Source organism: Lipophrys pholis (genome assembly GCF_963383615.2).
Source record: "Lipophrys pholis genome assembly, chromosome: 3".
Lineage (NCBI taxonomy): Eukaryota > Metazoa > Chordata > Actinopteri > Blenniiformes > Blenniidae > Lipophrys > Lipophrys pholis.
In genome coordinates, this window is record NC_137627.1 from 7,042,174 (window position 1) to 7,063,038 (window position 20,865).

Sequence of the window (20,865 nt, forward strand, 5' to 3'; positions counted from 1 at the left end):
CAGTCTAAACTTCACTTTATACTTTATGTGTGTGTTTTGGTCAATCATTCTATATCCGCCTCCTCATCAGTCAACCATCAGTCTTCTGCTCCTCATGTTGCTCGCACTACATCACTGTTGGATCTCGATGGGGCTAATTTGATGCGTTACAATGCAGGTTTTCTCACTCCCTTTATCTCCAGCAGTCCTCATTCAGCTCTTCCCATGTTACTCAGCTCACATCATTTCATTCCAGCATCTCTCCTCTGTGGCCTGCGTCAGATTCCAGTTCCATCCATTTGCCCCTCCTCCTCCTCCTCCCCCTCCCCCTCCCTTTGCTGCCCCAAACCATATGAGGGCACTTACAGGGCATCCTGTATTCCCCAAACAGGAACTCCGCTCCCCACAATCCCTGGCCACCTCCCTTGTGGGGCATTATGCACCAGTTTACTTTTATCCATTGCACACACACACACACTCACACACTCACACCTGCCGTAGCAGCGTTGGTGCCTGCCAGGTGCCGGTCACTTTGGCATTTCGCCCAGAAATGACTGGCACAAGCATCAACATGTGTATACTATGCTGCAGAGGGGGCTGCAGTGTGTGTGTGTGTGTGTGTGTGTGTGTGTGTGTGTGTGTGTGTGTGTGTGTGTGTGTGTGTGTGTGTGTGTGTGTGTGTGTGTGTGTGTGTGTGTGTGTGTGTGTGTGTGTGTGTGTGTGTGTGTGTGTGTGTGTGTGTGTGTGTGTGTGTGTGTGTGTGTGTGTGTGTGTGTGTGTGTGTGTGTGTGTGTGTGTGTGTGTGTGTGTGTGTATCTACTCTTGGCCATGGATGCGTGCCTCACATGCCGGGCATGAGTAAAGCCACTTGAGCTGCCGCATTCGAATGCTCCGCATTACACACACATATCTGACTGTGTGTGTGTGTGTGAAGCAAGAACGTCTAATTGCACACGTTTCCGGCACGCTGGCCTTTGGCTCCATTACCAGCAACATAGCAGTGATTATGAGAAGTGATGCGTCTGTTTGTGTATATATTTGCATGTAGACCCTGACCTGAGGGTGGCACAGCTCTCAGAAGTCTTTCAGGATGGAGATCTCTGCTTTACATACAGATATTTTATGTGTTCAGTGTGGGACTGGAACATTTTCACACCCTGCTAAAGCCAGAATAACCATTCACGGAGCACCCAGATGGTAAGAAATTATTACAAACGTAGTCTTTGTTCTGATCAACTCACACAATGTAAATGGATACAGGCACAGGCATTTAATATTCCTTCACAGTTCATATTTAATGTATTTCTCTAGATTTTTCTGTATTTATAAGAACCTTCCCAAAGCCCCCGAGGCTCTTAGTGTCTTCACCGATTTGATATAGCAGATTCTCATCAATTCAGACTGCCGCCGGCATGTTTAAAAGGGGAAAAAGGGGGGCTGGCACGGCAAAGACTTGATAACAAAGGCAGTAAAAAGGAGTGAGAGTAAAGTCTGTTGAGAAACCTCTGACATAGATAACAAGTGAGCTGATGATGCAGCTCCTTCAGTCTCAGTAAAAACTTAGGTTGTGCTGGAGAGAGATTTTTTTTTTGTCTGATTATTCCCCAGATCTTCTTGTTGATTGGAAAATGTGATTGTTGTGGAGGAATGAAAACAGTAATTATTTTTTTTTTTAAAGCAGGTCATGTTTTGATGGCATCATGTTTCATTGTGCTGTGAAATTAGCGCCTCCAAGCAGGCCAGCGGGCTGAATGGTCTAATTAGGCAGCGGGGTGGGGATGCAGTGTGTGTGTGTGTGTGTGTGTGTGTGTGTGTGTGTGTGTGTGTGTGTGTGTGTGTGTGTGTGTGTGTGTGGGTGTGTGTGGGTGTGTGTGGGTGTGTGTGGGTGGGTGTGTGGGTGTGTGTGTGCGCGCTGATCAGCATGCACTTGTCGTTTTTTTGGTGTTTCTTGGTGAGATGAAAGCATGCCCCCACGCTATGTGTTCATTAGCTTTCCACCTGTGTGATTTGTACGTCCTGTATCTGAAGAGAGAATCAATGGAGCATCATGGCGGAAAGTGTTCATGGCACTAATGTACCGGCTGCCTTGTTAAAGATGATTACAGCATAATGAGCTCGTGCTAATCAATGAAATCCTTCCCCCTTCACTCATAATCCTGTATGAGTCACAACACTATAGCATCTCCTCAAAGCTCATAAGTGGTCATTCTTTAAATTACACTTTGGCGCAGTTGCATTTAAACAGCTTTTAATAAGGCCCGCTAACACAAAGAGTATAAACGAATGCTGGTTTTATTGTGGCTATTTATTTTTTTTTGTTGCTGATTCTGAATCAAGGGGAAGAATTGCTTTGCTTATCTGTGCTACACAACACCCCCCCCAAAAAATCCAATGTTCTCTTTGTGTTTCTGCAGTACCAGGGAGCACGTGACCCCGGAGATGAACAAGCTTCGTCAGAGCCTGAGGAGGAAGAAGCCCACCTATGTGCCAGAGGCCAGCAGACCACATCAGTGGCAGGCGGACGAGGAGGCTGTACGCAAGGGAAAGTGTAACTTTGCTGTTCGGGTAAGGATCAATGTAGATAGACCTTTTTTTTTTTGCTGAAAGAAAATGATAAAAAATACCCTGCAAGGTCTTATAAAGAGGTAGCAGTTAGTGCCCTTAAATATTAATTCCATTGAGGGTCACTCAGTCCGACAATCCACAGTTTAATGGGTATTTCATGCTTACTCATTGGTAAACTGGTCATATATTGGTGGAAGAGATCAAATGTCACAGTTACCTCACATTTGCCTCATTTTTATTTTATTCTATTTTATTCTCTGCAGCCTCTCAGCACATCCAATTACTACCTTTTATACTCCCTCAATTGACCTTCAGTGCAGGCCGTACAGGCATGGACAGACAGCTTTGCTATTCAGCAGATTTATAGAACTTCTGCGGGGTAGTCCTGATTGTTGCTTTGTTTTTGTTATTTATATGTTTTAATGAGCCCGACTGAGTAAATCACAAGGCCACACACAGAGTTTCCTGGGTTAAAGCCCAGACTAGCAAACATTCATCATAGCTCAGGTCAACGCAAATAAAAACAAGTCATCACATCTCCATCTTTGAACACAACAGGAGAAGAGCAAACCATGAATCTGTCTTTGGACAAAGTTCTTTGATGCTCTTCTTGGACGTTAGTGGACACTATACATGGACAAGGAGGTCAGTTACATAGCAGTGGTACTCCTCCTCACTTTTAGAGAACTAGAAGATTCATCAGAATTTTTTAGCGGTGATGTCACTTTAAGAAGAACGGAATTAAGTGCAATTATTGCAGCTATGTTTTAACTTTATGTTGAACTATACTTAATTAATGCCATCTGACGTTACCAAACTGAATCATATGACCGTGTCAAACTGAAATATTTCCCACTCTATCCTGTTTTTCTGAATTTCATTGTGTATCATACATTTAATACGTTTTTTTTGGACAGTGCCATTGTATATTTCATGTACCATGCCATTGTTATAACATGTTAATGTACAATATACTCTAATATACTGCTATACATTTACAGTTGGACTGGATAGTACTAGTGAGGTTACATATTGAACCCTTTTGGAAGAAGCTGCCTGACATTTTACAAATGTAATGAGGATACTCACCACAACACCAACAAGCTTCTTCTGCTATAGGTGTCAGTTCCTTCGGAGTCTAATCTCCAAGTTAATATAATTGTTTACTAATCTCTAAAGGAAGATAAATAATTTGTTGTGTTTCATCCAACTGTGCCAATACTCTTTCAAGAAAACAGGAGAGTTCATTCGGTTTTACAGAATGTCAATGAACTGCCAATGACACGATGGACACAGACACGTTAATTGCAAATCGAAGGATTGTGTAACAGAGTCTGATAAACTGTTTGTCGTAAATAAAATTAGTAAATTATAGCATGTTCAACGTTCCTTAGATCCGAGCACACGCCCATATTTCAGCTGTGCAGCCGAATGTCTTCCCTGCAATGAAAGCAAAAAGGAGCATTATTAATGGCCCACTTCACTGATAACCAGCTGCAGCCTGAGCTTGTACTGTACGCCTATCTCAGAGAGCCGGAGTGATTTGTTGAAGAGCCGGAGAGACAATGACAATGAGGAATGGGGGTTAGAAATGGAGGACTGACAATAAGGTGAAGTTATAGATTACGAAGGCCACAGGAAATGACAGGGTGGGAGATGAGGGCTCAGTGAGGGGATGGAGAGACATTGTGAGATATGAAAAGAGAAAGAGGCGGGGGGGGGGGGGGGGGGGGTGCAGACTGGATGGCGGAGCCAGGAGGAAAAGGAAAATAGAAGGTAGAAAGAACAGGGGAGTGTAGAGAGAGAAGCAGCTGGAGTGGCTCATGCAGGCTGATGGAAAATGGTCCTAATGCTAATGGTCCACAGAGTTAGCAGTGAAATGGGTGAAGAGAAGCTCACAGCTTTACGGCACACCACGGGAGCATTTACACAAGAAGGGGGAAAACCCCTCATAGTCCCTTTATATGTTGATCATTTCTCCACATTCTCTGGACCGTCTTTTCTATCGGGCCCTCGCCCTGTTTTTCACTTTCTAAATGTATTTATGAGTCATGCACTATTAATGCCTCTTCCACGGAGCAAAAGAAAGGCAGACTGCTTTCAGAGAAGTTCAATTTTAGAAAATTGGATCTCTCAAAAGTTTGTCAGGTGGTTTGTCCGTGTTTTCACCCCCCTACAGCTTCTCTGTGGAATGTAATTACAGATAGAAATGTCATATTTATTTTGGATAGCATTGTCGAAGCAACGTACCTGTGTGTAACCTCTTTTTCATCATCCTGTAACTAAACGAAATGATCCTTCATCTGACTGAGGAAGGTAAATTCAACTGTGACTCCGAGATATTCGGTATAACTGTATGATACGAGCTCCCACTGGGGCCTTCTCCTTTTCAATGAAACCACACGTTATGTACCGAGTGAGACGTCCTGTTGGACGATGTTGGATATTTTTCAAGCAACGCTCCCTTAAGAAACTCTTCTTTATCTATCAGCTACACGGGATAATAGAAGATATTACAAGCCTGATCTAAAGGTTTCTTGAGTGGACCTTCAGACAACCTCGAAGAATTTCTGAAAGTTTCACATGATAACCTGCCCAGCTTTTACAACGGAGGATAAACTGACTTTTTGCAGCTGTCCAGAAACGCCTGCGCTGTATTTGTACTTGGTCCTTTGAGGACTTCAACATGATAGTGTTCATGATTTTCGTCTCTGGTTATTGAATTGCTTGTGAGATTGTTGCAGTTTAAGCACCAGTACAACTTTAACTGAGACTGAGACACCTAAATCCCCCTCAAAGTCAACAGACTACCCAAGAAATATATTTACGGCTCCTCCACTCTTGGCCAAGTTGTAGTGTTTACAGCTGGTCCTTGAGCTCACCTGACAGATGTTCTCCAAACTTGTACCTCTCTGTTAGACGGTAGAAAACCCATCTCATGTTCACTACTTGGGCTTCTGACTCCTGCGAGCTATGGGAGCTTTAATTGTGTCCCCGTGGGTTCTCGGCACACCACAGAGCACTGGAGAGACAACAAAAGAGGATGTGAGGCTATAAATGACTGCAGCCTTCCTCTCTCATGCGTATGTCCTCATTATCAGCACCAGCATACAACTGGATATCCTGTATGGGTGCTTATTAACTACTTACTTGTCAATTTCACGGGCTCTATTGAAATACTGATGGAGACTAATGAGGCTTTGGTTGGTTTTGTGCCACTTTGCCGCTTTCTCTTGTGTTGGCATAGTCTACTTTGCTGACAAGAAGGTTATGGGAGTGTTTCTAAAACATGAAAATGGAGTAAAATGAGGACAAACGAACAGAGAACATCTGTGCGGCCTTGGTTATTGATGCCTCTGCTGTTTTTTTTTTTTCTTTCTCCCCGCAGTACCTGGGGTTGGTGGAGGTGGAGGAGTCGCGAGGGATGCACGTATGCGAGGAGGCGGTGAAGAAGCTAAAAGTTGTACGTTTCACAAACACACACCTACACACACACACACACACACACACACACACACACACACACACACACACACACACACACACACACTGCAGCATTACTGGGGTTGCTTTCACTGTATAAATGCAGTTACAAACACTAACCCCAAGGACCTGAAACTTCATGGGAACTCATTACAGACGGGAAGATCCCGCCTCGGTGCATCGACCAGAGCAGCATACAAAACAAATGCCCTGGCACATTCAATACTCCCTGCAGTTACTGCTCACTTCTTCCTGTTATTTCCTTTGTTTATCATTTCAATCACCTCGACTTCCGAGTCTGACCCTTTGCTCGTCACGTTGCCGGCCTGCCAAGCCCTCCAACGAAAATGAACGCAGAGAGTCAAATATGGGCGAACAAGCAGACATTTACACAAGCACAGGGTTCGCCCCCCCCCCCCCCCCCCCCCCCCCCTTGGGGAGTTGGATTCACACTGGGAGCGTGTGAACAGAGCGACACAGTTCGTCCAGTCTCACAGAAAAGGCACGCTAGGTTATTTTCACTGATGTAACTGGAAACGAACTGGATTACTGAAAGTGGGAAGCGAGAATAAAGTGTATTTTGTTTTGAGGCGGTTTGGTTGGAGGATGGGGGTAGGGGGGTTCTTTTAGCAAGAAATTTAACTATTTTGTTAGAAAAACTTTCCTCCAGGAAAAACGGACAGAACAGTGTTGTGTATACGTCCTGGCCTCCATTCATTCGTTTTCCTCTTTCAGTCCTCCCCGCTGGATTCAGCTCCGCTTCTTTTCCCTCCCTCTGTCGACTTCAGCATCTTTTTTTCATCTTTCCGCAGTTTCTCTCCAACAGAAAACTTTCTCCGAGTTGTCTTTTTCTTCCCCTCCCTGCTTGCCTTTCCTCTCCACTGCTTTCCCTCTATTATTCTCATATTCTTCACCTCTTTTTCCTCCACTCCCCCTATCCTCTTGTCAATGGGATTATGCAAAAAATGAGGCTCCTCATCGCTTCTCTGTGGGTTTCAAAGCCATTTTCCTGCAGCGCCCCGGCTTTCTTTTCCCCTTACTCACACACATAAATGCAGCACCACACGCACACACACACAGACACTCACACTCATATGCAGACTCATATGCACTCGTATGGAGTCCTTGCTGTTTTAGCCTGTGTATTTTTAGCGCGGCCCATGCTGAGTATGTTATTAGCGCTGCCTGGTGCCCTCCTCTGGAGAAATAATTCTTGGTGCCAGCTGGCACAGTTTTTACTTCGGCCCGCCTCTCGGCTCTTAACCCTCCACTACCTCATCTGCTCAGAGGCTGTAATGATTGCTTTACATAACCATGAGTCGTAACAAAATTGACTCGCTTGTTTACAAGCTTGCGCCTCTGCAATATTTGCCTGGAAACCAATTGGTGTCACTGAGAAACATACGTTTACAATGCAACTTGAAATAACTCCTCTCTTTTACTCTTTTTTTTTTTTTTGTCTTTCCAGAGTGGGAAAAAGACAGTGAAAGCAGTATTGTGGGTTTCAGCTGATGGACTCAGGGTGGTGGATGACAAAACCAAGGTGAGAAAAGACCTGTACTTTGTTGACACGTGAAATAAAGCACAACAGATGCACATCATGTGGTTGTGTACTTTGTACAAAGTGTGTACTAAGAATGTCATGCTGGTGAATAGAAGCTCAAGGACGCCCATTATGCGCCACTGATTTTCCTTCGTAGTCCAATATTCAGTTACGACTCACGTTTTCCATCGTCTGAACCTCCTACAATGGTCTCATTCTAACACCGACTTCATGACGTGGTCTTCAAGCAGAAATCCACCGCCACAGTTTTGCCCCCGGGCTTGTGTGCCCATATGTGTTTGTTTGTTGAGTGAGCAGTTCTGGAGCTGGCGTGCATGACTCATGGTTGCTCGCTCAAGGTGCTCGGGGAGGGAAGATCGAGTCAACACACATGCACTTGAGGAGTGTCTGGTGGCCCGGGAGGCCTCCTACAGTGCAGCAGCTCACTGTCGCTCTGTTGGAAGCTGAGCAGAATAAAGAGTAGTGGAGAGCGAGCCCAACTAAACTCTCTGGCTTTCACTCTCCACCTTTTTAACTTTTTAAATCATATCTCACGTCTTACTTGTACATCACTGCTCGTATGTCCTGGAGATCCATTGTCTCCCAAAAGCTATTATAAATGTTGGCACTGGGTGTTGTTCTCTTTTACTACTCTGGACATAGACACTCGTATCGATTTTAAATCAGTCTCGCAGATAACCGTAGTCCACAATGTATACACAATTTATTCAGCTCCTGGAAATATTGGCCTGCTGCTGCGTCCCATTAACAGTCGACAGTATGTAACACTGGCGTTTGCTTTGAAGCTATAAATGCATCAGCAAGAGACAAATATGAACCACTTTGGTCAGCTTGATAGTTGTTTTTCATCAAGCTTAAATAAAATCGTATTCCTGTTTTTAATGTTGCAGAGTTATTGTCTAGTTAGTATTTGCGGTCCTTATTGTTTCACAATTTAAGTAGATTTATGTAAAAAAAAAAATTCCCCAACATAAATGAAACAACATCTTGTACAGAGTTCAAATCCAAATTTCCCACATGCATCACATTTAAAGGCTATATTGAACGTGCATTAGTTTTAGGAGCTACCTGGACATCCTCTGACATGTTTTGCCGTTGTGATTTCAGCCACCATCATGAAGCTGAATAATCAGTTCTGTGTGTCGTGCTGTAACTTTGATCAGACATGGGCAGCTGGTGTCTCGTGGGTCACATGCGACAGCCCCATCTTCAGTCTTTGTGGACAATGGGACAAAAACCATTGAATTATTATCGACTGGAGGAGGTTCATTTAAATCAAATTCAAACCAGAGTTTCATTGTTTTCTCTCTTGAGTATCTTTATTTAAAGGGGTGGATATAATAATCCATGTGTGTTGATTTTGTTATTTAAAATATTTGGCATACCTTCAGTTTTTCTCATTAAAGCAGCAGCCACAATTCTCATATTTCTGGGAGTGAAGCTAAAATGTTTGTGGTTTTGCCAATAGAGTCTGGTTTCGATCATTTAATATGTATGATGTTCCGAATGTGTTTGCAACGCTTCTTTTGCATGTAACGCAGAGATCTAGTGGTATACACATTATAAATGCCATAATACAGCAGGTTACTCCCAGTTTGAAAATCATTAATTAATGATTTTCTATCTTTTTTTTTTATTCCGTAGAGTTCTTCTTTTCTGTCTTTTTTCCATCTTTTCAGCTTCTATCCGTGAATCAGTCGGCGCCCACACAACTCTTTATTCGTACCCGTTCCCACAGCCTGTGAAAGTCCAGTGTCTGTGCATGTTCGTTTCTCACAGAAAAGCCTGACCTTCATAATGCCTCATCAATAGGATGAAACACTTAAGTCTTATTCACTTAAGCAGTTTTTTTTATTTATTTTTGTGCTGGTGTCAGAAGGACTTTTCTGCATAAGTGACGCATCGTGAGTCACATGCTGCTCCGCTGCACTCGTTCTTTATGTGACATATGAACGTGACGTGAGTCACGCTCCCACCCGGACCCCACACCAGTCATCGGAAATCATCACAAATCACTCAGAAACTCATCAATGCCTTTTGTACTTTTTATTATCTGTAACTTAGAACGACTTGTTAGACTATAAAAGTGATGGACAGACTGGTCTCCACTCAGCCTTTCACCTCGGTACCAGCGTCCCCCCCTTCGTTCGCTGATCGGCCAACAATGAATGGCCGTTATTCTTCCACCTCTTTCTTTTCACATCCCTCCTTCCTTTTCTCCTCCTTTTCCCGTCCTCCCTCCTCCGCCTCTGCCTTCATCGTCCCCTCCCTTTGTTCTCTGCCCGGCTGAAAGAGAGGAAGGAAGTGTGTGGATGAGTGTGTGAACCCTCTTTCTTCTCCTTCTCGCTCTTGTTTCCCCTCCTCTTTAAGCTCTCTGGTGCGTCAAAGAGGTGAGCCGAGGGCCCCTTGATGTACACAGAAAAAGACGGGGCGCCCTCTTGGATTTTTTTTTCTATGGTGACCGTGGACACCGGGGCTGCCTGAATCGGGCCTTTTTGTGGGAGCGAATGGGCTGGCAGTGTGGAAACATCGCAGAGATTGAAAGAGGGTTCAGTGTCATTACTCTGTAGTCACTTTCTTTTCTGTCATCAGTGGAAGTGTAAATAGGCTGAAGTGAAGAAGGGGGCTGGCGGGGTTAAGTGAGGTTGAAAGCAGCCTGTCAAGTATTGAGTCTGAGAGAAACAGAAAATCCCTGTCAGATGTAATTTGATGTGATCGACCTGCTGGAGCGATTTGATTGATTCAGTCGATTTCCTCCTGATTCTTCTCTCAGGATCTCATCGTGGACCAGACCATAGAGAAGGTTTCATTCTGTGCACCCGATCGCAACTACGACAAGGCCTTCTCCTACATCTGCAGAGATGGGACTACCAGACGGTGGATGTGCCACTGCTTCATGGCTCTGAAAGACTCGGTGAGGGGACAGTAAATCTCCCATGGACAATTCATTATCTACACCAGGGGTGGGCAATTGATTTATCTTTTTTTTTTTTTTTTTTTCATAAAAGGACTGAGACTGCTGTGGAGGGCTGAGCCATAAGAAAAACATAATTATGCTCAATAATAACTGATCTTTTATTCAAAAACAGTGCGCTACATGATACAGCTATATAAAAGATAAATGAATGGATGGAGGCAGCATGTTTTTAGAAAGCTACTGTTTCCACTCTGCTCCACTTTTTTATTTGCTAAGTTCTCATATCTCTCTGGGATTACTCTCATACTTGCAATTCAAATTTCCAACACACAGTTGTCCACAGCACAAGTCAAGGTCCGCATCTTGTGGGGAAAAAAAGCTATTTCCAACTGTGTTTCTTTTAGTTTTTTTATGATGGGAAAAGTTATGCCCACAAGCATAGTCTTAATGTATTATCGACCTTACACATGCTGGTTTGGTGCAGTTTATACAATGTGTGGCGTTCGTTGTGTCTGATTATACTTCTGTTGTATCGGCTCCAGGAAATGAAATTGTTAAAGGTTTGGGAGGTTCACTTTTTGTGTCCTCAGACATCTTGGCAGCCAACTTAAATAGGATCTAAAAGATGAGACTGCAGCCAAAATCCCCCTTTCCCCCCTAAAACCACACTACTTATAGCCTCATTTTTGTACATATATTATGACATGAACAGTTACAGTCATCGCTTAGCCTCAAATGCATGTTTTTGGTACTGAGAGAAAACGTACACATGCATAAGGAGGACACACCAATATAGTTCACGCTTAAAGTGCCTCTATAGTCCTTTAGACTGGTGGTCCAATTAAAAAGTGGCATGACTGCAATCTCCTAGAGAAACTGTGCGCACAGTTTTCAACCGTCTGCACCTCGATGTTACTGTTGCAGAACACAAACTACACCAGGATGTCCTTCTTGTATTATTTAGCCACCTCAGTCAATGCTGCACCAACCGTGTGCCAAAATACAGTTGTGGTGGATAATTAAATGGATGTCCAGTGTATTGTTTTGGGAGTTTCTACTTTTCCTAACTTAGGAATTGAATTGTTGATTCTGCCGACCTTGAGATGAGCGGATTGAGATTTAATGGCAGCTGCGATTGAAGCGGCGCCGTCATGGTGCATTGTGGTCTTAGCCCCCTGGATAGTTTCATCAGCTTAGGCTGCGAGTTGGATTATTAATGTGGACGGACGAGAACGCTGCACAGACCTGCGGGATTAGGAGGGGGATTAGACAGAAACTCGTGGAGTTATCCATCCATCTCTGTCTGTCTCTATTTCCACCACACTCTCTCCATAACTTTATCTGCTCGTCTTAAACAAGAGAATCTCTACTACCGCTTTGTATGAGGATGGAGGGCAAAAGGAGGATTTAGAGGGAACATGGGAATATTATTTTGCAGAATCGAGAGGCAAGACCAGGAGCCTTTATCAGTATTAAATATTTGAGTCAATCATACTCAGATATATGAATGACATAAATTTATTTAGCAATTTGTAATTATGTGTGATAATTCAGGCTTTTGAAGAGGATCTCTGTCTGTCGTAATCTTAAACACCGTCTGTTGACATCAACTCGAGGTTTAAATAGCTTTGAATTAAGGGTTTGCACTCTATAGGAGGAATAAGTAATGTAGTAATGTAGTCAGAGATGGAGCACTGAAATGTGACTGAAAAGAACTGAAAATTGAGTTTAGTATTACAGCTGCAAATCTGTTTTTAATGCTTCTTTGGGAACAGGGGGAGAGACTGAGCCATGCAGTTGGGTGTGCCTTTGCTGCCTGTTTGGAGAGAAAACAGCGACGGGAGAAAGAGTGCGGCGTGACGGCCTCTTTTGACGCCAGTCGCACCTCCTTTGTGCGAGAAGGCTCTTTCCGAGCCAACTCCTCCTGCAGCCAGCAGGGCAGCGGCAGTGAGCGAGAGGACAAGCTACAGGACAAGAAGAAAGGTACCAGTTCATTACTTTCTCAACAACCTTGATAAACAATCGGACATTTTCATTGAAGAATACCACAAACGACAACATTCCCCCTCTGCGCCACTTCTTCTTCCAGACCAGCCATCCGTAATGCCCGCCCTTCCTCCTGGCACCGCCTCGCCCCCTGAGGGCGCAGCGTCCCCTATGGAGCGTCCAGAACCGGGCGGGCCTCATGCCATCCCGCGCCGCCACGCGCCCATTGAGCAGCTGGTGCGTCAGGGCTCGTTCCGGGGATTTCCGGCCCTCAGCCAGAAGAACTCTCCCTTCAAGAGGCAGCTGTCGCTCCGCCTCAACGACCTGCCATCCACGCTGCAACGCAAGACGGACTTTGACACCAAGAACCCGGGTAAGTTGAGAAGTTATGAAAGTAGACTTGCAATTGTTGATGAACCTGTTGACCCCGCTGACCCCGAGGAAGGCCAGAAGGTCTTAAAACTTCAAATCTCTTGTGGAGGAAACTTTAATTAATAGTCATAAAGATTTCTTTTATTGCATTTTTTTGTCTTCACGAGTCACTGAGTCATCTGCAGCTTATTCCAAAGATAAAGAACTGCATCAACTTTTAAAAGTCACAAGCAGCACAAATTGTGACACGTTTTCCAAACTGTGGTTCATCTTCTACAGAGTTGTGTGCCGTCCCAACAGACAGTCAGTGTAGATCTTTATTGCTCATTCAGAGAAATATTTGCAGGGGCTTGTAATTCTTCCAACCCCGCCCCATGGTTAAACATGAACTGACGGGACGTTGCCACACATGCAGCCTGATAGAAATTGTGACTTCATGCCACGGTGTTCCACACTCCAGAGAAATGCTGTAATACACAATTAAAGTAGTTTTTCTCTTTAGACAGACACTTTTCTAGAAAATGTACTTTGCTTTAACCCTGGCACACAGACATCCATGAAGATTCATTGTTTAATACCAAGCTAACATGGTCTTTTGCAGCCAAGAGTAATGGTAATCATTACTTTTAAAAGCCTGTAATCTGAAGGTAAATCAATAAAAGGAAAACGTTTGAAGACATTTCTGAAGTGCGAATGATCACCTGACCTTTTTCTTGTTTTGATCACATTGTTGTCCCTAATGTGATTATCTTTTCTTACGGATACATTTATGCACATTTACCCTCGTCTTCCACCATTACCTACGTATATGCCTTTGTCTTTCAGATTTTTGCACATTAGAACAAAATGCTGCACGAATGAACTTCAATTTTGTTTAATGAACAGTTAAAATAAAGCACGTTTACCCCCCAAATTTTTGTCAATTTCTGCAGTATTTTTCATAAGAAACCAAGTTTATTTGAAGAGCTATAATAATAAAAAAAAAAAAAATGCTACCAGGATTATAGGAACTGTCTGAATTTCTTTTAGTGTTCGTATGTCAGTGCAGAAGTTAGAGTATTGCTCTTGACACAAACCAAATTAATCATGTTTTCAAGCTACAGTATCGTAAACAAGGACCTCTGGTGTCTGAGAGATTGATGACAGCAACTTGTTAAAACCTAATTTCAGACCATGACATCTCTAGCGTTATTCACATCTGACGTCTGTCTAAAGCTGATTGATCCACATCTAATTTACATGTGGCAGCGAGATGCCTGTGACACACCCACAGTGACCTCGGGAGGGATTTCTTCCTTTAACTTGTCCCAGAGGATGTGAAGTAAATTCCCGTTGTCATCACATGCAAACAGAAACTGCATGTAGGGACTCTTCCACCTACGTCATGGTTTGTTTGTTGAAGCGTTATTGCATTTTCCATTTGGCTTCGGTGTGGCATCATGACCTCTGTCTGCAGAGGGCTCAATAATCATATTACCAAATAACCTTTGGCACATCTTGGATGGATTTGCATTCATGTTTGCATGCAGACGAGGTGTATTTCCACTGTTCAATCCGGATGCTTTCCTCCTGCTGAATGCTCGTTATGATTAAAACCAAGTGAATGGATTGCTGCTATTAATGCCATCCATGACAATACTGAGGACTTCTACCTGTGCAGCTCTGGGCGGTGTTGTTTTTTTTTTTGTTTGTTTGTTTGTTTTGTTTTTTTCATTTTTGAGGACAATTGATAATAACTGAGAAGGTGATGGATTCACGCACTGATGCATGTTAGAAAACACACTCAGGCCCGGACACTCCCGCTCGGTGTGAGTGCTACAGGATCAGAGTCCTCAGCAGTGAGGCTGATTATAGTCATTAGGAAAGATGAGAGAGAGTCACTCCTTTGACTGGAATGATAAACCGCAGCATTCTGGAGGCACTTTCCCCCGTTACTCACCGTCTAGTCTTTGATTTTCACCTTTCACTCCAATGGAAACCAGTGGTATCTGATCAGTTTGAATCAAATACACACAACATCTCCTCTCTCTCTCTCTCTCTCTCTCTGTTTCACACACACACACACACACACACACACACACACACACACACACACACACACACACACACACACACACACACACACACACACACACACACACACACCAAGATGTACACACGAGTGGCAGCCAATTCCGCCTCCTCGCTGCTCCCTTGTGACTCCCCGGACAATGGAGCGTATTGATCTGTGTGGTCAATCAGCTACCCTGGTTAGCCCTCAGCAAGTCTCCCACCGACACTGACAAAAGCACTGGCACACAGCAGAGACACGCGTGTCAATCGTTAGGACCGCCTCTGAATTCTGCGGGACATTGACCAGAAAGGGAAAAGACGGGGATCACAGGGTCAGTGTAGTCACTGAGCAAAGCACAGAGAAATCTGTAATGGAAGACCTTATACGAGCCGGAAGCGCCGCCCCTCTGCTCTCTTGAGTGTAAATCGAGGCCTGCAAAAATACAATGCACACAGCTTAGGGAGATACACATGCACTGGAAGAGTGTGCTTCAACGGCATAGTGGTGACATCTGCTTCACAATAGGCCCTTCTGTGGTAATCGGGTGTTCATTTACTTCACTTATATCCCATCCTTCTTGAGTTTATTTCATTAGCTGTGCACATAGAATCACTGCCTTCTTGTCTACCTGTTATGACATGAAAAGATGAAGAGGAGAGGAAGAAACACTTGCCTCAATCTCGGGGTTCTCAGGGTGTTTGTTAAGGCAGACAGTTACTATATTGGCAGTTTAAATGGCTGATTTCCTGCTGGTACCGAAGTCGGACCTTAAGTTACAGTTGGTTTAAAAAGATGAAAATTAATCTGCACAGTCTAAGTGCACAAAGTGACAAAGCGGGACGAAACAAGCTGTAATGAGGAAACTAGCTCCTCTTTGTTTAGTCTCCACCTTATAAGTAGGCTTCAATAAGTAGGTTTTGTTTAGCACAATGCCTCATTTGTCTTGTGAAACTTGTGCTTTTTACATGTTTTAGGTCAACAGCAGCCAATATCAAAGTATTCATGTGCTCCAGATTTTTCTTCTATTGATGTTAACTGGGTCTGTTACACAATTGAATAAATATTATTTCTCTCTGTTTGTCCTTCTGTTCACTTCTTCCCCACTTCACATCTTCCTCTCTTCCTCCTTCTCTTCCACCTCCTCCCCTTGTTGCTAAATGCCAGACATGGACATGGGATATCCAGGTGAAGGGGATGGTAGTATCAATGCCCTGTGTTGCCAGATCAACACTTCTTTCACCAAACCATCAGAGGAGTTCTATATTAACCCCTCCATGTCTGCGAATGGCCCACCAGCCTGCACTGTGCCCCCCGCTCTGCCTCCACCACCTGCTCCAGTGCAGGGTAAGAAAAAAAAAAAATGCTTGAAATCAATTTAAATATTGCTCGCTAAGCTATTGTCATAAGATTCGGGTGATTTTTCTAACTTTCTAAACTTTGACTTTTCCCCTTCCAGGCGCTTCCACTTGGGTGCAGCCAGAGCCTCCACTCCATTCTCCTCCTCCAGTTTCTGTGGCAATGCAGATGCAGAGCGGCCACAAGCGCACACCCTCCGAGGCCGAAAGATGGCTGGAGGAGGTCTCCAAGGCTGTCAAGGCCCAACAGACCCCCCCTCCAGGCCCCTCCATCCCCGCTATTCCTGGACCACCCTCCATGTCCAGTCATCAGATGTCCAGTCAGGCAGTCTTGTCGGCTGCCCCAGTGTCTACTGTCACAATGTCTCTTGGCACCATGTCCAAGCCTCTTATTTCGGGCCCCTCTATTCTTTCAGGTCAGGCCCCAATGCCCCTCCCACCCATGTCGATATCATCTGTTCCTTTAATACCAGGCCCCCCTGTGTCAGGTCCTCCCATGTCCCTTCCATCCATGTCCATTCCCACTATGTCAGGTCCAAGCATGTCCGGGGCCTCGCTGATGCAATCCTCCCTGCCTGGACCCCCAGGCTCCCTTCCAAGCTCCATGCAGCCCTTCCCCTTGGCTTTTGATACCACTCCAGCTCCTGTGGGAATGTTTGCCAGCCAGCCTGTCCAACCTGCTTTTGTGCCCATGCAGACCTACATGCCAGGTTTGGCAAGCAGCATGACGTATCCCAACGCCAGCGTGCCAGTGGTTGGGATCACACCATCCCAAATGGTGGCCAACGTCTTCTGTACCGCCACGGGCTCGTCCGGCACAGGAGGTGCTATAGGCTCAACTGCAGGAGGACCCAAAGTGGGCGCACTGGGAACAGTGGGGCAGCACCACCCCTATCCGGTAGTCCCCGGTGCAGTTGGTCATGCTGGAGGCTTTTCCGCACCTTCATTTTCCTCTACTCCGCCATTACCAACAGCAATTAATGGCCTCCCACCACACAGTAGCGCCACACTGGGCCTTCAGAATGGGACCTCCAGCGGTGGAGGCAGTAGTGGCAGCAGTAGTAGCTGGCCGCCAGAGGGAAGCCAACTAGCAGCCCCGGTGGTCAGTGATCCCCAAGATGATGACCGCTTTGAGGCCAAGTGGGCGGCTCTGGAGACAAAACCAGCGTCTCAGCAGTCTGGGAACAAGGCACCAGCCGCTACAGCCAACCCATTCTCCAACAATCTACAAAAGACTTTTGAGATTGAGCTCTAAGACGAACTCGGCCTCCGAAAGCTGTAGCACTAGTCCTGGAGTTAAAGCCTGAGCAAGCCAGGTGCTAACTCCAGCCTCTTTGCTTAGAATGGGATGCAGGTCCTTAAGGTTAGCCTAGCAATTGCTTAAAGCTCTCATAGGAATCAGTCCTACAATTATTTTAATTGCTTTCTTTATGCTCCCGTGTGAGTGAGAGAGGAACTTGGCAGTCTGCTGGGTTGCTATTGGAAGATCAGGTCTCCAGCTCTCCAGACTTGATGGACTGAATACTTCTACTCTCCCTGCTACCTGCCTGCCTTTCTTGCTTTCACCTCTCCACTCTGGCTTTACTTCACCTGCTGCAAGTCCCTCGATGTACTGCATGTGCCCACTCTGGCAAATGCTGTGGAGGGAGGGGGACACAGTCCAGTGATTCCTTTCTTTAAAAGTGGACTCCACTCTGATGCATTCCAATCCCACAAACTGCTGTTTTTGGCAGTTGTGCTTGATTTTGGTGGTGATTTGAGCAGATATGGTAACACCAGAAGACACGCAGAGGGGCAGAGGAGGGATCAGCCGTTGAATGGACTGACGCCGAAGTAAGCCGAGCACACCAGGAGTTTGGGTTCCTCAAAGGACGAGGCAAAGATGTGAGACTCAACCCAACCAACCCAAAAGGACTTACTGACCAATAGTAGAGATTTATGGCCAAAATTATTTTATTTATTATACTTTATTTTTTATTTCAACAAGTTATGTGTACTTAAACTGAGAATTTTAAAAATCAATGTTCAGAAGCATGCTTTGCTTTTCTTTTTTTTCTTTTTTTTTTTACATTTCCACCCCCTTATATTTATTTTTGGTAAATCGTAAAGAGTAGAGAAAGTGCAGGCAGCAGACAGTCAACAGGTGTCATTGGGCAGTCACAGTACGAATTGTGTGAAAATGAATCACGTCACAGGAACCAAAAAGCCAGGGCCGGCAGTGCAGCTGTGTAGTGCGACATACGACTCGTGTATATAGCTGCATGTTTCTCTCACCCTCACAGACAAACTATATGTTTCCCTGCCGCTGAGGCCAGATGAGTCCAGTGTGGCTTCGTTTTGTGCTGTGCGGCCTGTTTCTCTTGCTCATCTCTTGACAATGGGGCTCTGGGACATAAACAATCACTTCAGGATATCCAGCACACAGACACTCTGGACAGGACAGCACAACAGTTCGTTGGATGCCATCGTCACTAGACAAAAACCCAAGGAATGTTAACAACTCAGTGGAAGTAAATATTTATGAAAAACTATAACACTGTGCAACCGAAACATAATACACTACATTCCAGCGTCCATAAATATTTTTGCGTCTTCAAACAAAGGGTACGGTCTCACTGGAGTCAGTGTGATTATATAATCACCTCGTATCGGTCACAGTAGTGCTGCTTTCATAAGACTACTTGGGACTGCGCACAAAACCGCCTGCTGCACACTACCTGTGCTGATCTACTGCAGATTGGATACGAAGAGCCCGGTCCACTCAGATCCTGTAGGAATTGTGGCGAATTGAATGCTTGCGCAAAATAGATTGCACTTTTTTTTTTTGTTGTTGTCTGAATTTCGCAGAAGGTCTCGTGAGAATAATCCCACGAGTGACGGGGAATATTCAAATGAGGGATTTGTGTGCATTAGGCATGGTTTACATGATAATGATGTGCGGGAAATTGTATTGGTTCCATTTTCATTTGCATGGAGTGAACGGATGGAGCGCCCCCCACAAAAAATAAAATAAATAAATGTATGATATTGGATATGCTGATGGAGGAAGTGTTCAAACACAGTAGGAGTATTACAGGAAAAAGAGCATCAGGAAAGATTGTAAGCCCAAAGGAAGGGGGCACAACACAGAAAGTAAGAATAACGAAGTCGTCACATAAAAGTTGTGGAGGGAAGCTGATGAAACGCCGCAATAACAGCAGCATCTCTGCTAAACGGAGAGCCACGTTGCACCTCGTTTTCATTAAAAGCGGATGCGTAAACCGTGCTACCTGCACATTAATCTGTTCTGATAGACGCCTCCCAGTGATTCACGGGAAATGGAACGTTCCTGGTACTCCATAGTCAGGAAAGCAAACATGCTAAATTGATAGTGTCTGCTGTTTTCCAGACTCGAGATGCAATCCTCCACGTGTCTGAGTGCAATGTCACATTTGCACCAGTTTTACACACATAAACATTTAGTAGATGTTTCTCCAAATAATATATTTCTGATAAACAGAAGTTACAATTTTTTAACAGTAACCTGAGGATCAAAGTGATTTTGAAATGAATCAAATGAACTAAAATTTTCCCAAATCTTTGAGTCAACAAATATTTAAAAAGATTTATCATTAATTTTAAGCTTTTTAAACTTTAATGTGTTCCAATATGGATGGCGGTGAGGCTTCTTTATAAACTATCCAACTTGTAGATTTACTAGACGACAGTATTTCCAATGTTGAGAAGAAAGTTTTTTTTGTAGTTTATAATGACGTGGGGGGGGGGGGGGGGGGGGGTGATGCACGAGCCATGGCCGGGGTGTCCAAACAATAAAAAGTGTCGGAAACGCTGGAACGTATCTCCCTGAAATTGTTTGACGTGTTCGCGCACTTGCTTGTGATCTTTCATGTCTTTTGTTTTGCCATTTTCGTGTGATTGTCCTCGTTTTGTTGGAAAGTAAAATTGCTTAAGATTAAGTGGTATATCTCAGAAGTGCTAAACGGTTAACAGTTTTGATGAGCGGGCCATGTTACGTTATGATTAAAGGAATTTTTTTAAATCAGACAAATTTATCATGAATACTCCAAAGGCTGATTGAAGAATAAAACCTTCGGGAATGAAGGTTTTCTTCAAGTTGGGACTTTTCTGTTCAAATCCACAGAAAGTATTACTGTTGTTTGTCTTATAGCATCATAGTAATGGCATTTTTTTTTTTTAATGTTTTATCCAAAAGAGTACAAAACCCAGGTGTTTGTTGCACATGGCAGTTTTGGTTTACGTTTTGCTGAATCGGTGTGTTTTTGCGAGCACAGCAGGCGGTTTTGAGTGCAGCCACAGACTCAGGTGTTTAAAACTGAGCCGTGGACGTTGTCTGACGTAGGAATGCGAGAAACGACAAATATTCATTTGACAGACTCACTAAGACGAAGTTCGAGCCGAATCGGGGGTTTCCTTTCACACGGGGGGGAGAGAGAGAGAGAGAGAGAGAAGGGATGAGCCGTACGTTTCAGACTGGAAGACGAACGGAGATGTACTTTTTAAAGAGAGACGGAAGTCTGAACGAGGGACGTTTCGATAAGATGTGCTAAAAAGGAGATAAAAGAGAGAGGCG

At 44.4% G+C, this 20,865-nt stretch overlaps 1 protein-coding gene across 2 annotated transcripts in view; it reads left to right on the forward strand.

The window, feature by feature from the left end:
* numbl (NUMB like endocytic adaptor protein) overlaps positions 1 to 19,267 on the forward strand; it is a 61,903-nt gene extending 42,636 nt beyond the window's left edge. For both annotated transcript variants that reach the window (XM_080460386.1, XM_080460385.1), the window contains exons 2-9: positions 2,394 to 2,544; positions 5,933 to 6,007; positions 7,496 to 7,570; positions 10,365 to 10,505; positions 12,284 to 12,491; positions 12,598 to 12,867; positions 16,084 to 16,263; positions 16,376 to 19,267. In XM_080460386.1, the coding sequence (XP_080316512.1) occupies positions 2,419 to 2,544; positions 5,933 to 6,007; positions 7,496 to 7,570; positions 10,365 to 10,505; positions 12,284 to 12,491; positions 12,598 to 12,867; positions 16,084 to 16,263; positions 16,376 to 17,529 (2,229 nt within the window). In that variant the 5' untranslated portion in view covers positions 2,394 to 2,418 and the 3' untranslated portion in view covers positions 17,530 to 19,267. The remainder of the gene's footprint in view (positions 1 to 2,393; positions 2,545 to 5,932; positions 6,008 to 7,495; positions 7,571 to 10,364; positions 10,506 to 12,283; positions 12,492 to 12,597; positions 12,868 to 16,083; positions 16,264 to 16,375) is intronic.
* Positions 19,268 to 20,865: the final 1,598 nt, after the last annotated feature.